Source organism: Lepidochelys kempii, chromosome 2 (genome assembly GCF_965140265.1).
Source record: "Lepidochelys kempii isolate rLepKem1 chromosome 2, rLepKem1.hap2, whole genome shotgun sequence".
Lineage (NCBI taxonomy): Eukaryota > Metazoa > Chordata > Testudines > Cheloniidae > Lepidochelys > Lepidochelys kempii.
The window spans coordinates 82850867-82867572 of NC_133257.1; the positions used below are offsets into that span (position 1 = coordinate 82850867).

Below are 16706 nucleotides of genomic sequence, written 5' to 3' on the forward strand. Positions count from 1 at the left end.
GTCCAATCCTACCACAGCAAAAGGATATGTAGAGAAGAACAGTGCCACATTTAGAATCATGGGTATCCATCTCAAGTGTTCAATATGACTAAAGTTTTTTCTCTATTGCACATTTGTATTAACAATTTTAATAAGTTCTGTGTTTCTGTATCTTATGAAGTCTGCTAAAGAAATTAACAAACATCATAAGCTTTCTACATCATTTTTCTTTGTATCTATAATTTGGACCAGTGGCCTTCTCCTCCTCCCATTCATTTTCTCTTCTCAATGCAAAATGCAAATATGAGACATGAAATGAAAACACTAGAAATTCCAATAAATCTGACCAATTATCCTTCCTCTGAACCAATCCTGTCAGGTAAGCTTATGCCCAAATTTTAATTTAAAAAAGAAGGGAAAAAAAAGAAAAGAAGAGCCCACTAGAATTTTTCTTTTTCTGAAAGTTTAAATGAAAACACAGGGTTTGGCTTTTGTTAGCCTGAACATTCCCTGTAGTATTTACACCACCAAATTTGCCGCATAGTGTCAGTGCAGGAGAACATGAGAGTTAAACCAACAGCTCTAGACTCATTGTCCAAGTTGAGTAAATTCAAAGCATAAACAGATAAGCAAATTTTAAAAACTTAATTATTTTAACTGAGTGTTAACATTCTCTGGCTGTTTCCAAAGTAGAAATAAAGTGTAATGTAAGTAAGGTATGTTTTAAATTAGCTGATGAGTTTAGCTCTAACAAAGGGCTGCTGCCAGACATCTTGCTGCCCTCAATACAAAGTGACTGAACCAGTTTGAGAGAGATTTTTAGAATAAAAAGTAAAGATGAAAGAAATCTTGGGTCCCACCGCCTCCCTCCAACCCCACCCATTCCTGCAGAAGAACTGTTCCCTATTGTACATTTACTAACGCTTTATCTAATCACGATTTAAAAGTCCACAACAGAGACGTCCAGGCTACTTCCCCTACAGCCTACAACGCCCCGCGGCTGAAGTTCATCCCATCAGTTCCAGCGGGAGGATTTCGGACCCTGGAGAGGAAAAGAGAAAGAAACCACTGGTCCAGTCCACAGCACCCCCGCTCTGACCGAGCACCCCAGCCCCTCCTGCCCCTTGCCCAAACGGGGCGAGAAAGAAGGGAGCGCCCTGCCCCGCTCCGCGGCCGGGCGCCCTTACCGGTGGGGGCGCTGTCCAGGATGCGCAGGTCGTAGGCCCCCGAGCAGCGGTAATTGGCCGCGGTGCCGTTGTCCCAAACCACCACCACCTCCTCGGGGCTCTCGAAGCTGCGCACGGTGCCCACGTGGCCCTCGCCGCCGTCCTGCTTCCCCCACTTCCAGTCCGGGCCCCGCACCACCCGGGCCCCGACCCCCTCCACCATCACGCGGTTGTTCCGGGCGCTGCTCATGCCGGGGCCGCTCCTCGCGCACGGTGGAAGGAGGCGGGGGCCCGGCGGGAGGCCCGGCCACGGGGAGCGTCTCCGCGGGGGCTGCACTGGGGGAGGGGAGCGGGGCCTCTCCGCTTGGCCGGGGCAGCCGGCCGGTCGCTCTGCAGGGCGGCGGGGGCAGGATGCGGGTCGGCGCAGGCTCTGGCTCTCCCCCCGGGTCCCCGCGCTGGGCGCTCCTGGCTCGAGCCGCGCGCCACTCGTCTACACGTCCCAGGGGCAGGAGCGAGCCTGACGCTGCCTCATCCACTACATCCGGGCACCTCGGCGACCGGGAGCCGGGGGGCGGGGAGATAGCGAGACCACCATCGCCGCCTCATCCTCTGGCCAGGAACACACACGGCGCATGCGCGGCCGCCTGGCCCGACCTGGCCTGCCCCTCGCGGCGCATGCGCGTCTGAGGCCCCTGTGCCTGAAAGGAGAACGGTGCCACGCAGGAGCGGGACGCTCATCAGCGCCACCTAGGGAGAGGAGTCGAGCGTTGCACACGGCATGGGGCGGGGGGGCGCGCGTGGACCGCCCTGGCTTCAGTCTATTGGCAGGGTGGGCACCACCCCAACCTCTTTGATGCAGTATCATGCACATCCACTGCTCTCTGTGGAGCTTTACATTTGCTGCGGGTAGTAAAAGTCCTCGTTCCCAAAGCGGGGCCTCTAGCCAGTACACATACGTAATAAAATAGTGGTGCCTTGCACCCCCCTGCAGCTGGATATTTTTAAGTTTCCCCTCATTTTCTTAGAAGAGGATTCACATGGTTTTGGGACCATGGCAGTCGGCTTCGCCCTGCCAGCATCTGCCTCTACAGCTATACTGATTTCAGCCAGGACAGGATGGAGCTGCTACCAGGCAGTTATGGGCATTGGAGGGAGGAGCAGGGGAAGAGGGTAGGGCACAGTCAAGAGGAAAGCATATACTGTCCCTGCAAGTAAATGTCACTGTAGTGGGAGGAAAGGGAAACCATGGGGGATGCGGGGGGAGGAGAATGGTGAGCTGTGGGAAGGAACATTGTTTTCAAGGGATGATTTTTCAAATCAGCCAACTGTCTGGGGCATTTTGATTCTCACCTTCTAAAAATAAAATAACCTAAAATTCCTCAACATGCCCATCAACCTATCCACTGACTGCGGGGAGGGTTGTCTAATGGCAGCAGGACCCTGCTTATTAGGAGGACTGTTCCTGGCAAAAATGGTCACATGTTGTCAACTATGCTTTGGGAGAGAGAGAAAGCAGAGTGAAACCGGGAAAAAGAAATAAGGGGAGAGATCAGAGGCAAATGGAGGAGAGAAAGAAGGTGAAAGAGAACAGAGAGGGAGCTTGGAAAAAAATACGGTGAAAGAACTGCAAAGACAGCGAGAGAAGGAGAAATAATAGCTTTGAGAGAGAGGCAGAGAAAAGGAGAAGACACCTGTGCAAGATGTAATGTAAGGAGTGCTGGGGATAGAGAGACTCAAGTGTAGATACTGTACATCGGAAATGGGGGCTTGAGAACAACAGATTTAATTGGATGAGGTTGACAAACTCCATTAAGGAAATGTAGAAGGCTATGAGGACCCACTCTCCTTTACTATCACAGCATGCAAATATAGGAATTGCCTTTTGTGTAGTTATTTGTATCAGAATATTGGGATCAGGAATACAAAACATATTGATTCCCCCTTGCGAGGGTTTCTTCCAGATCTTTAATGGCTTTGAACTCACATTTGCCCTCATACTATGAAACTCGTGTTCAAAGCAAGATTAAAATAGAGAAAAGATGAAGATTATATGAGATCATCACTGTGAGAAGATTATTTTTTTCACAGCTGCTTGATTACAGGCTCAGGAAATATCCTTTTTTTTTCTTTTTACTCACATTTTATGACAAGTCTAATAGGCAACGAAGAGCATGACAATCCACTAAATAAAAAGTTCACTAGCTTTTTTGGCATAGGACCCTGTGCAGGGGATACCAAATAGAAGGAATACTTCACCACAGCCTTAATGTTGAACACCTATCAGAATTTCCATGCATATTTAGGGCCAAATCTCTAAAGGCAATGGAACCCTGCCCTTCCATTATGCAGTTAAAGTAGACTGAGGTGTGGTCTGACAGGATTCTATGTATTCCATGCTCACTTTGGAGCTCTAGCTCTGCAGCAGTGCAGAAGGTGGAGTTGTGTGTGTGTTGGAGGAGTGGCAGGACAGAGAAGGCAATGGAGCTAGTGCCTTTGTAAACCCCAAGGTAGGTGGGGATGCAGCAGGCACAACAGCCCAGAAGCTATCATAGTAGCTATGCTAATGGTTCAGACACTGAGGGGGAAAGGAGTATGCACCCTCACCCAACTCTGGCCCACCATGAAGTTCCCCTGCACAAAACCCCGACTTTGCGCAAAGATCTAGAATATGGCTCTTAATAAATCTACACACACACATATTTCACTCTAAAGATTATTCTTGGGTTTCCTTTAATTCCACACATGCCATGTTGATGTTTATCCATCTTAAAAAATGTTTTCCCCTTCAATTCTAATAAGAAACCAAATTGTGATTGACAGAAGATATAACTAAAAGAAGACTGACTGATGTTATCTCATTGTTCTTGTCTGTCCTTACAAGGATTTGCTATGCTGAGTATTAAGCATCCTAGGCAGGATTAAGTGATTAGGCAGAAGAGAAAAATAACTGCTAAAAGGTAGCTGTGCTTGCCTCATAACTAGGTTATTATTTCCCTTTCTGTACTTCCTTTACACACCAGCGGTAGAAGAGCTTATGAAAGCATTTCCTGACTTTTCTTGCAAACAGCTTTCTCACAGTATAGCACAGTAGTGACACAAAACTTCTAAACAACTATAGCACTGATCCCATTAGTCACTGTTTCCTCCACCATACTAAGACCCCAAAGTATTTGCTCATAAGGAATATCTTCTTTAATATGAAAATGTATCCTCTGTACATCCATTCCCTATCACAGAGTTTGATTTCCACTTCTTCAGTGGAAGTTTTAAAAGATTAACATGTATCATGCCAGGAAGGTGTGTCATTCTTAAACTGCTTGGATGTCTTTATGCTGAGAGTGAATTTTGCTTGTACCAAGCTTATTACGTTAGTATATGGCGTTTTGCAGCCATTCAGCCAGAACGGTACATAAATTCATAAGAGTTGTGAATGGCAAATTACCAGAACATTTTCTCTTTCCAACTGTGGGTCTTTGATGTACTGAGGATCCATTGATGGCCCTAGGATCATAATTTTCTCATTTGATTCATTCTACTTTTTAGATATTGATTATCAGCAAGCGTAGAGCTGGTGTTCCTTGCTGAGGATGATCTAAAACACATACTTTTTATTACCCTTTGGCTAAAATTGTTGAGGAGGTCTTCCTTGTGCCTGAGTGAGAGGAGTTCAGTGCTTTTAAATAATAGTGTCCCTTCCAAATCTTGGTCCTGAAAAGATGAGTACTCATGTTAACAAAAGAACTGATGTGGTGGGATATTTTGTTTTTAATACAATTCTTGGGTTAACAAGATTAAGCTGCAAAAAGTATGGACAAATTCTGGTTTCAAGGAATGAGCTATCCATAGCACATAATTAGATATGACAGGTGTAGAGGCTGTGTGAGGAAAGACCCCTGGGAGGTAACAAGTATGATGATGTCTCAACGATCCTTAGGACAAGAGAACACACCTAGATAGAGACCAGTCATAGGGAAGTGGCTTACAGGGTACCCCCTTGTGGCCTCAGGGTGACCACACCAGCAGCCCCGACATCTATTTCCCTCTTCCAGAGTCCCCAGTAACTCCACACAAGCTTTCTAAACATAAATAACCCATTGATAGGTTAATTACAAGAGTCCCACAACCATAGTCCACAATTTCCCAGCAAAACCCAAACACTACTTTCAAGGTCCAACAGTCTATAAAAAGCAAATACAGCTCTGCCATTTCTCACCATGTCCCAGCTCTCTGGTACAGTTCCAGTATCTCACCCCACCTAGACTCTCAGATACAGTGCTGCATCTCTCACCACCTCTCACCCCAGCCCCTCTAGCTGGGGTGCATCTCTGCCCTGCTTCATTCTCAGGGTTGGTTCTAGCTCTTGCCAGGAGACATTAGCAGGCTCACCCCTGATCTCATCATTATCCCCTAGCCTTCAGCCCCTTGGGATCTCCAGCTTCATCTCGCTGGCTGAGAGAGCTAGCAGACATCTCCCTCTTCTGCTATCAGCCTTCTGCCCTCTCTGGCCATGGCTCTCTGGCCTGGGGAAATTTGTAGGTGACCCCTTGACTGCCTTCTCCTTTCATCAGCCTGATTTGGCTCCACTCCGGAGCTCTCACCACTCCCTTCTTCAGCTCTCAGCCCAGCTCTGTTTCTGAACTCTGACCCTCTCTCTAGACTCTAAGTTCTGGCCTTTCCTTTGCCTTTAGGCTCGCTCTCATTTGTAAGTCCCAAGTGCAGCCCTGCCCTCCCCATTTCACCAATCGACCATGCACTTGGACTGGGATAGGAGAGCTGGGCTCAGTTTCATTTAAGGGGCCAGATACCCTGTTAAGAGAGAACTGAAACTATGCCAAATGTGCTTATCCTGTGAAAAGCAGAAGTCAATACTTTTAACTGGAATCACAATAAGGACCTTTTCAACCTTCTCCCTTATGGCTTCATTGCCTCTCTTCCCACACTAAACAAAATGCAGATTCTCAAATATCTATGAAAATGTCACTTTAGTCACTTTCTGTTTCTTGTTGCATTGAATTCAGATTTTTCATCTTTATACTCAAGGTCCTATGTACACCTCCACCCACTCACCTCTTTGCTCTTGTTCTCTTTTACTTACTTTTTCATGTCCGGCTGTGCCCCTACCTTTCCCTCTTTCTTTCCAAGTCAGGTCCTTGAATAGCCCCCATCTCTCTGTGAGCCAATTAACCTTCAAATTCCTCTCAAAATTCACTTCTTTTGGTTAACATTCTATTACTAATCTCTACTCTAATGATCTCTCTTCTGGCTGGTATCAAAGAAAGAAAAATATGAAACAGAACTACTAAGTGATCAGTTAAAAAAAAAGTTCTCCCAAAAACTATTCCCTTCCCCTCCCTCTGTTGAGTCTTCTTAAAGCTACACCAAACACGTTCCTCACATGTTCTTGTCAACTGCTGGAAATGGTCCATCTTGATTATCACTACAAAAAGATTTTTTTCTCTCCTGCTGGTAATAGTTCACCTTAACTGATCACTGTCATTATAGTGTGTATGGTAACACCCATTGTTTCATGTTCTCTGTGTATATAAAATCTTCCTGCTGTATTTTCCACTGCATGCATCCAATGAAGTGGGCTGTAGCTCACGAAAGCTTATGCTCAAATAACTTTCTTAGTCTCTAAGGTGCCACAAGTACTCCTGTTCTTTTTGCAGATACAGACTAACAGGGCTGCTACTCTGAAACCTGTCATTGGACAGTTCAGATTCCATCCAGTAGATGGCACAGACTAGTCACTGTTATGTGGGGAGAAAAAACACTTCTGGAAAAACTACAGGGGACAAGCTCTCCAGGGTTCCTCCTGTGGAGGCAGGTTCAGTGGCAGCCCCCAAATCTCACTGATTCCCCAGGATCTGCAAGAAGCACAGGACCTCCCTCTTTGGATCCCAAATCTCCTCTCCTCCCCCAGGTCTCCTTAGCAACACAACCATTGTAAAATGGCTGCAGTGCAAACGTGGCTGAGATTTGGCTGAGTTTGCTGAAAGATTTATAAATGTACATGCAATCGGACAAAGACTAACATCTGGGGAAGCTCCCAAATATAATTTATACCATCCAGTGTATGAAATACTCTCCTGGTATGCTGATTTTGGGATAGGATTACATGACTAACTGAAAGGCTAAAACTTCTGATTCTTTTGTCAAATCAAGACTTTGTTTTGTGGCCTATCTTATCCAGTGAACCTTCCGTAGAAAAGCAGTGCCCTTTAAAAGGCACCGTTTAATCCAGACATTGCTATTAGTTTTTATTATTCTGTTTTCTGGGGTTATGTATGTGTGGATTGTAGGTGAGACTCTAGCCTTGTGTGTTACACTTTACAAAGAAAGGGTATTTAGTCTCCCAATTAAGTTCTGGACACACTTCGGTTTTAAAGAACTCCTATAAAAACAGTTATTACCTTTTTAGAAGCACTGAGCCTGATCCTTCAAACACATTTACTTGAGTAGTCATTGGTTACATGACTAGTATCATTGCAGTCAGTTACGACTATCTGTTTAAAGCAGAAATGCCCCAACTTGTTCCACTGAAGGCTGCAGACACAACTATTCAAGAGCTGAGGACATAAAATGGAATAGATGGTAGCTGTCCTGTCTTAAATACACAGATGCAGCCTATAGAAATGTTATGAGCTGGATGAAACCTCAGTTGAGTCACTGAGATTGAAGGATGTAACTGGACTTTGTCCGATTGCATGTACATTTATAAATCTTTCAGCAAACTCAGCCAAATGCAAGATCTTTCACTAAGTGGGGGAATTCACGGTTGCACTGCAGCCACTTTACCAGCACAGGACCTCCCTCTTCGGATCCCAGATCTCCTCTCCTCCCCCGGGGCTCCTTAGCAACCATTGCCAACTGGGACCTGCAGTCTTCTCAGGCCCCATCTCTATTTTAAGAATTATGGGGAGCCTAGAGCTGGTTAGGAGAAATAAATTCCCATGACAACAATTGATACAAAACAAAATTGTTTTAGCCAAAGACTCTCTACCAATTCTTTTGTTTGAGGGCAAGGGTTGAAATGTCAAAAACAAACAAACAAAAAACAAACACTGAAAGTTTTTGATGCTTCAGGTGGAAAATTTTGCCCAGCTAAAATTTAGTTTTTTTGATCAACTAAAATTTTTTTAATCAGAAATGGACATTAAAAATTGCAACCAGCTGTAGGGCAGTCATGGCTTCCTCTGTAGGCCACATTTAATCTATCTGTGGTTTAAAATACAGCAGAGCCTTATTATTCCTCAGGCTTTGCTGCCTTCCTGTGGCCATATATAGTCATTCATTAAAGCCATGATATGTATATATTTGACTAAAAGAAAAGGAGTACTAGTGGCACCTTAGAGACTAACCAATTTATTTGAGCATAAGCTTTCGTGAGCTACAGCTCACTTCATCGGATGCATTCAGTGGAAAATACAGTGAGGAGATTTATATACACACAGAACATGAAAAAATGGGTGTTATCATACACACTGTAAGGAGAGTGATCACTTAAGATGAGCTATAACTAGCAGGAGAGCTGGGCGGGGGGGGGGGGGGGAAGAAAACCTTTTGTAGTGATAATCAAGGTGGGCCATTTCCAGCAGTTAACAGGAACATCTGAGGAGCAGTGGGGGGGAGGGGGAATAAACATGGGGAAATAGTTTTACTTTGTGTAATGACACAACCACTCCCAGTCTCTATTCAAGCCTAAGTTAATTGTATCCAGTTTGCAAATTAATTCCAATTCAGCAGTCTCTTGTTGGAGTCTGTTTTTGAAGTCTTTTTGTTGTAATATTGCAACCGTTAGGTCTGTAATTGAGTGACCAGAGAAATTGAAGTGTTCTCCGACTGATTTATGAATGTAATAATTCTTGACATCTGATTTGTGTCCATTTATTCTTTTACGTAGAGACTGTCCAGTTTGACCAATGTACATGGCAGAGGGGCATTACTGGCACATGATGGCATATATCACATTGGTAGATGTGCAGGTGAACGAGCCTCTGATAGTGTGGCTGATGTGATTAGGCCCTATGATGGTGTCCCCTGAATAGATATGTGGACACAGTTGGCAATGGACTTTGTTGCAAGGATAGGTTCCTGGGTTAGTGGTTCTGTTGTGTGGTATGTGGTTGCTGGTGAGTATTTGCTTCAGGTTGCGGGGCTGTCTTGAGGCAAGGACTGGCCTGTCTCCCAAGATTTGTGAGAGTGATGGGTCATCCTTCAGGATAGGTTGTAGATCCTTGATGATGCGTTGGAGAGGTTTTAGTTGGGGGCTGAAAGTGATGGCTAGTGGCATTCTGTTATTTTCTTTGTTGGACCTGTCCTGTAGCAGGTGACTTCTGGGTACTCTTCTGGCTCTGTCAATTTGTTTCTTCACTTCAGCAGATGGGTATTGTAGTTGTAAGAATGCTTGATAGAGATCTTGTAGGTGTTTGTCTCTGTCTGAGGGATTGGAGCAAATGCGGTTGTATCGTAGAGCTTGGCTGTAGACAATGGATCATGTGGTGTGGTCTGGGTAAAAGCTGGAGGCATATAGGTAGGAATAGCGGTCAGTAGGTTTCCGGTATAGGGTGGTGTTTATGTGACCATCGTTTATTAGCACCGTAGTATCCAGGAAGTGGATCTCTTGTGTGGACTGGTCCAGGCTGAGGTTGATGGTGGGATGGAAATTGTTGAAATCATGGTGGAATTCCTCAAGGGCTTCTTTTCCATGGGTCCAGATGATGAAGATGTCATCAATATGCGCAAGTAGAGTAGGGGCATTAGAGGATGAGAGCTGAGGAAGCGTTGTTCTAAGTCAGCCATAAAAATGTTGGCATACTGTGGGGCCATGCGGGTACCCATAGCAGTGCCGCTGACTTGAAGGTATACATTGTCCCCAAATGTGAAATAGTTATGGGTGAGGACAAAGTCACAAAGTTCAGCCAACAGGTTTGCCGTGACATTATCAGGGATACTGTTCCTGACTGCTTGTAATCCATCTTTGTGTGGAATGTTGGTGTAGAGGGCTTCTACATCCATAGTGGCCAGGATGGTGTTTTCAGGAAGATCACCGATGAATTGTAGTTTCCTCAGGAAGTCAGTGGTGTCTCGAAGATAGCTGGGAGTGCTGGTAGCTTAGGGCCTGAGGAGGGAGTCTACATAGACAGCCAATCCTGCTGTCAGGGTGCCAATGCCTGAGATGATGGGGCATCCAGGATTTCCAGGTTTATGGATCTTGGGTAGCAGATAGAATACCCCCGGTCGGAGTTCCAGGGGTGTGTCTGTGCAGATTTGTTCTTGTGCTTTTTCAGGGAGTTTCTTGAGCAAATGCTGTAGTTTCTTTTGGTAACCCTCAGTGGGATCAGAGGGTAATGGCTTGTAGAAAGTGATGTTGGAGAGCTGACTTTTGCACTTTGTTTCAGTTTCACCCTCTTCATTACAAGTCATGTAGACACTGTCTGCCTCAGCTTCCCCATGAAATGTGGGCTAAAAATGCTTTTCTATCTTTGTGAAGTACTTTAAAATCTATTAGTTAAAAACACTACATAAGTGCTAAATGATATGGTAAATTTCATTTATCGAACTATAAAGGAACACTATCTCAGTCAGTGGCAAGGATAAACTATTATTACACCTTTTCAAACCTCAGCATAAGAATACCAATACTCTGCCCGGCTAATCCTGTTCTTTCCCACACAAACTAAAGTCACAATCACTTACAGTACAGTCAGTTGATAATGGCCATAAAGGAGCTGCTATTTTTCTGGCCATAACAGGTGGCCACAAAATGCAATGTAATTAATATGGACAAATTCTGAGTCCTTATCTACATGATCATTTTTCTTAAATCTCTCACTTTTGCACTTCCAGAAGTGGGAGTGGGAGTGTAGACAGGCTCTCAGCATTTTAACCACCAAGTCATCTAATCTTATCTCAATGAAAAAGTGGCTAGGATCCCAGTTTAGCAGGGTGTTTAAGCATGTGCTTAGTACCACTGATGTTTTTAAAGTTACACAGGTAATTCAGGCCTAAAACACCAGCCTGTCTACACAAGTGTTCCCACCTTTGCCATTCCAGTGGAACTGCAATAGTGGGAGATTGTACAAAAAATGCTAGTGAAGACAAGGTCACAGGGACCATTAAGGCAGGTAACCGTGGCTCATGAGACTCTTAGAATGGTTTTCTTTCTTATTTGCTTTGAAACTCTACCTCTAGAGAGCTATTGATCTACTTCTAGAGAGCTATGCCTCCTGCAAACCCATCTCTCTCTCTCTCACACACACACACACACACAAACAGAAACAAGATGGCAGCTGCAGCTGTGCTCTTTAAATAGGCAACAGAAAATGATGCAAAGTGGGCCAGATTGAGGGGAAGAATAATGAATTCTTAGATCCTATTCTGGAGTAGACTTGGGAGTTTGGGCTCCCACCTCAGGCAGGCACATCTTTAGAATCCAAAAATTGGGATCCTCTCACAGGTCAAGTGGATTTTATAACCATTTACTAGGCTGATCTATATTATATGCTGAGGAGAAAAATCTTAATGAAGTGTGAAGGCTGAAATTTTAAGTCACAAGACAGACAAAAAGTCAGAGTTAAGAGTCCTCTAATAATCTAGTGCAACGCAATAGGGTCAGCTGCCTGAGTGTGACCAGATTGCAGGTGTGAAAAATCAGGACGGGGGGAGAGGGGAGAATATGAGTCCATATTAAAAAAAAGCCCCAAATATCGTGACTGTCCCTATAAAATCAGCACATCTGGTCACCCTAGCTGCCCCCCAGCACCTCCTCATAGCCAGGGGTGGCTCTGCCATACTCTGCATCAGCTATCCCCTTTTTCATGGCTCCTTAAATAAACTCTGCCAGTCCAGAGTCTGTAGAACATTCCCTTTGGGCCTAATTTATTTATAACCAATTCCACACATTCAATCCTGGGGCTTCTCCCAGGAGAGAAGCCTTCTCTCCTGTGCACCTCTGCCAGGCCTTCCCGCCTTTTGGTAGTCTTCCCTTGCTTTTGGTAGGTGACTCCCAGCCCTCTATGGCTAGAGTCTTTTTGCCCTGACATCTCAACCTCAGTCCTGGGGCTTTTCCCAGGAGAGAATCTAACTCAAGTTCCAGCTTCACTCTGGTTCTTCCCTTCTTTTGGCAGGCCTAGACCTCCCAGACCTACCTGGTGAGAATTTTTTGGTCCCTGAAGTCTGAGACTCTCATGAAACGTTCTATGCAATGCAGCCTGGAGGAGCCTTCTAACTCTCAATAGCTTCACTCTGCTACAACTTCTTCTTCCTGGTTCCCGTTCCCCTCTGGCTCTTTACAGAGACCAGCTGCCCTCTCCAGAGTCTATTAATGAGGTTCAAGTGGCCTGAACCAGTTTCCTCTTGGATCCCAGTCCACCCAGTGACGTACATATACACAATAGCACATACACCAGCTTTCTCTATTTGTAAATTACTTTATTCTCTGTGCTGCCGTACAAGTTCTTCGTGCAGCCTAGTAGTCCAATGTATTTTAGTAGAGTTCAAAGTTATGTACCAATTAAATGCTTTCAAATATTATGCAGTAGGGTTTTGTTACATTTTCATACAACACGTGCATCTATGCTTATACAGGAAAAAGTGCACTTCCTTAAATTAGAGAGAAGCATGGTCCAATCAGGGGACTGGCATCCAGGAACTCAGTTCTTCTCTGTATCTGTTTCCCCATCTCTAAAAGTGATAGTAATTTGTACCTACATAACTCACAGGGGTAAAGTCAGAATCTATTAGTTCGTGTTCCTGAAGTGCTTTGAAGAGCTAAGATCAGTGGCCGGCTACAGCAAGGTATTCAAGCATGTACTTAAAAGTGCCTGAGGACTGCCATTGCCATGTGCTCAAAGTTAAGCATGTCCATATGGGCTTTTCTGGATCAGGCCCCATATAAGTACTAAATAATATCTGACAAACAATGGCTTAGTTGCTATGAAATCATCTGTTAAAGTAATGATGAACTTTGAGGAAGCCAAGCATACACAATAATCTTAATTTTTTTAATGTTTTAACATAAACAATTGAAGTCTCAACCTTGACATTACATTAATGTAAGTTTTAATAGATTAGTATCTTAGATTTCACACATACCAGGTGTGGTTATTTGGATATGCATTTATGAACAAATGCTCCTACAAATTCCCTAAAACACACACCTTAATGCATGTTGCTGAATTTTTATGCGTTATACACTGTGCATACTCTTAACATATATATGTGTGTATACACACACACACACCTCATTCAAGATTACACAAAAAGTTTTATAAGTAGTTTTCATAGCTATCATGCAAAAGGAAATCTAGACCATTTTTTCAGTGGAAAAAATCTCCTTGTGTGAAATCCTGACTCCACTGATGTCAATGGCCAAGCTACCATTGACTTTAATGAAGCCAGAATTTCACTGTTTGCTTTGAGATGTTTTTTAAATAACTAAAAGTTTTATAAAACAGTATAATATGTTCTGTTTCTGTGCTTAATTTAAGCATGCAACTTTTCAGACAAAAAATTGAGATATTTATAAGGGACTAAAAATAGGGGAGTTTAAATGGGAGTGTTACATCAACTGTAGCTATAGACAAGGGTCTATGTACTCCAAAGCAAACTTAACCCACATTCTATGGGAAAGTCCCTAGATTCTGTGGCAGTCTGGTAAAAATTGTCAAAGTTCTGTGGCAGTTTCAGATAATTTTTTTAAATGGTTGTTTTAATTGGATTAGAGATGAATATGAGAAATATAGCCAATGCATTATACTAATTTAGTTTAGTTTATGCTGTCTCACATTGTCAGTAGGCCACAAATTGTCATCTTTAGGTTTCAGAATTATCAAATTCATGGGGGAGTTCCTCCATCTCTGAATTATTGTTTCATGCTGTCTTTAAATTCAGGAAGGCACCACTGAATTGGTTTGTACTCAGGTCACCTTTTGGAGGTAATCTTCAGAACTATAAGGGCTAGAAATGACATTTTGATCATATTCCTGTGGCAAGAAGTGGATTTTACAGCAAGTTCCACAGTACTGAGGAATATTCTAGCATTTCTGCAGCTTAGCATTTGCTCAGGAAGTAGCAAACACAAACCTTCTCAGAAAGATCAACATTTACTAATAGAGTGGGGGCACTTCAAACAAACATGGCTGATATCAGCCTGGTATATGCCACAGAATTTTACCATTTTAACATGATTGTGAACAGTTACGTTAGATGACACGATGCAGAGACCAGACACGATGCAAAAACCAGTACAAATAGTGTTCGGCATCATGTCACCTAAAATGATTAAACAGTGGCCTAAGCTAGGTTTAATGACAATTAGCTCACATGATGCTGAATGTAATTTATCCTCTATCCTCCCAGGGTCCCAGAGGTCAGGCTCCAGCACAAGCCCAAACATCGACACAGCAATTTTTCAGCCCCAGAGCCTGAGCGTTACAAGCCCAAGACAGCTGACCCAGGCCAACCATGTGCACAGGTGCCGACTTTCCAAAGTGCCAGAAGGTGCTCAATCCCTGGCTCTGCCCCACGCCCCATCGGCCCCTACCCCGCCCCTTCCCACAAGGCCCCACCCCTGCCCCACCTCTTCCCGCCCCACCCGCACCCCACTTCTTTTCGCACAGTTCCTCCCCCTCCCCTGAACGCGCCACATCCTCGCTCCTCCCCTCCAGAGCCTTCTGCGTGCCACGAAACAGCTGATTGCAATGGGTGGGAGGCACTGGGAGGAAGTGGGAGGTGCTGATCTGCCTGGCTGCCAGCTGGCGGGAGGCACTGGAGGGAGGGAGCTGCCGGTGGGTGCTCAGCACCCACCATTTTTTCCACGTGGGTGCTTCAGCCCCTGAGTGTCTTCCAGGGTAAACAAGACTTGAATGATAAGCAGAAAAGCACCCTCTTTTAATTTAATGTTAAAAACTTTCAGAACTTCTTCACAAAGAAACAGAGTGCATAAGCCTAATTTTCCCTTTAAGCATTTCATACTTTTGCAGCAATTTAGTGGCCCATTCAGAATCACAGTGAGAGCAAAGAACTTGCAAAATTCCTGTCATGCTACAAACGATTTGCTCTCAGATGCTTTTTTTGGGCAGTCTCTTGCTGTTCTTCCTCAGTCCCTCTTCCTCACTAGACTCTTCTCACTTCTTCATTTTGCAAGTAATTCTTCCCACAAGCCTCTTCAACTATCCACTATGGCCAGCTGGCCTGTCCATTGGTGGCCATGACAACAGATCATGCCAAAGCTGCCTCTCAAATTTCCTCCCCTACTCAGGCTGTTGCTTCAACTCCTCCTTTTCCAGACACCCTGATTCTCCTGTCACTGTTCCAGTTCTCCCCTCAGACTGCTGCTCCCCACCAGCCTCTTCCTTCAAGATGGTTTCTCAGCTCCAATAGCCACCTGATTTTCCTCTGAAAAAAGAAACTAGTACAAAAGGAATTAGCTAGGCTCCCTCCACCCACAAGATCATTATTTCTGTAATTGGAGACCATCTCTAATCCAAAAACCCAATAATTCTCCCCAAAGCCCCCCATCATCACATAACCACTTTGCAGCAAAAATAGCAGAGCACCGAAGTGAGGTCTTTTTAAATTACTTTTACAAAACAACTAGTTACAGAGGAGACTAGACAAACAATAGGTTGAGTAAGCTGTTTGAATAACGTGGTTTAGAGACAAGCATACAAAATCAAAGAAAAATCTGTGGCTTCCCTCTAAATCTGTTAAAGCTAGGTTGATCCAATAGGTATCTAAGGAATGGAGGGCAAAGAGCATTGTAAATGTAGCAAGTATCTTTGGAATTTTGGACTCTGTTCCTTTGAAAAAGCTATAAACAAAGTTCACACCGGGTTCCCCTCTCTCCCTCCCTCCCCTCCCCCAACTCTAGTGTCTCTTGGAATTGGGTACTTAGGAACAAGAAGTGGTCTGTTCTCTTGTATCTCCGAGAAGATATCAGAGGATTACTAGAAGACTTAAACGGGCTATGTACAAAGAAACACTGTATGGAAGAACAGTTACTGGCACACCTACTACTGTCACTTCACAGGGTCTTAGAGTCCAAGCCCAAATATCTGTACTTCAATTAAACAGTCCCTTAGCCTGAGCCCCACAAGTCCAAATCAGCTGGCACAGGCCAGCCACAGGGTTTTAATTGCAGTGTGATCATACCCAGTGTGTCACAGCTAAAAAGAAGACGGAACAGATTGTTTAGCATAAGTAGTTAATACACATTTTGAGGGACCATTCAACATGACGTGGCCCATGAAGATTCATGTTTTTAAATCTTACAAAATCAGTTCAGCCCTCTTGCCAATGTGTGGCCCTGTATAAGTGAGAGATTACTAGTTACTATTACTGTCTGAATATACACATGCTTAAATAATAAATATGTTTTTTTTTCTATTTTGACAACTGACACGTTAGTTTTAAATTCCAACCTTGCCTTGGACTCTGTTCTCACTGAAAGTGAAGAGCTTTAGGTCTGTCTGAAGAATTGGGGTTCACAAAGTGACTGAATGGAAATGACACATTGGCCATGAAAGCGAGAAGGTGAAAGCCTTGGCCTAGAATGGA

The 16706-nt window shown here is 44.1% G+C and overlaps 1 protein-coding gene across 4 annotated transcripts in view; it reads right to left on the bottom strand.

The window, feature by feature from the left end:
• MIB1 (MIB E3 ubiquitin protein ligase 1) overlaps positions 1-1798 on the bottom strand; it is a 102872-nt gene extending 101074 nt beyond the window's left edge. For 3 of the 4 annotated variants that reach the window (XM_073331409.1, XM_073331410.1, XM_073331412.1), the window contains exon 1: positions 1167-1798. In XM_073331409.1, coding sequence (XP_073187510.1) covers positions 1167-1395 — 229 coding nt within the window. In that variant the 5' untranslated portion in view covers positions 1396-1798. Of the gene's footprint in view, positions 1-901; positions 1022-1166 lie in introns of all 4 variants that reach the window. The other variant, XM_073331411.1, reaches the window with a different exon arrangement.
• Positions 1799-16706: the final 14908 nt, after the last annotated feature.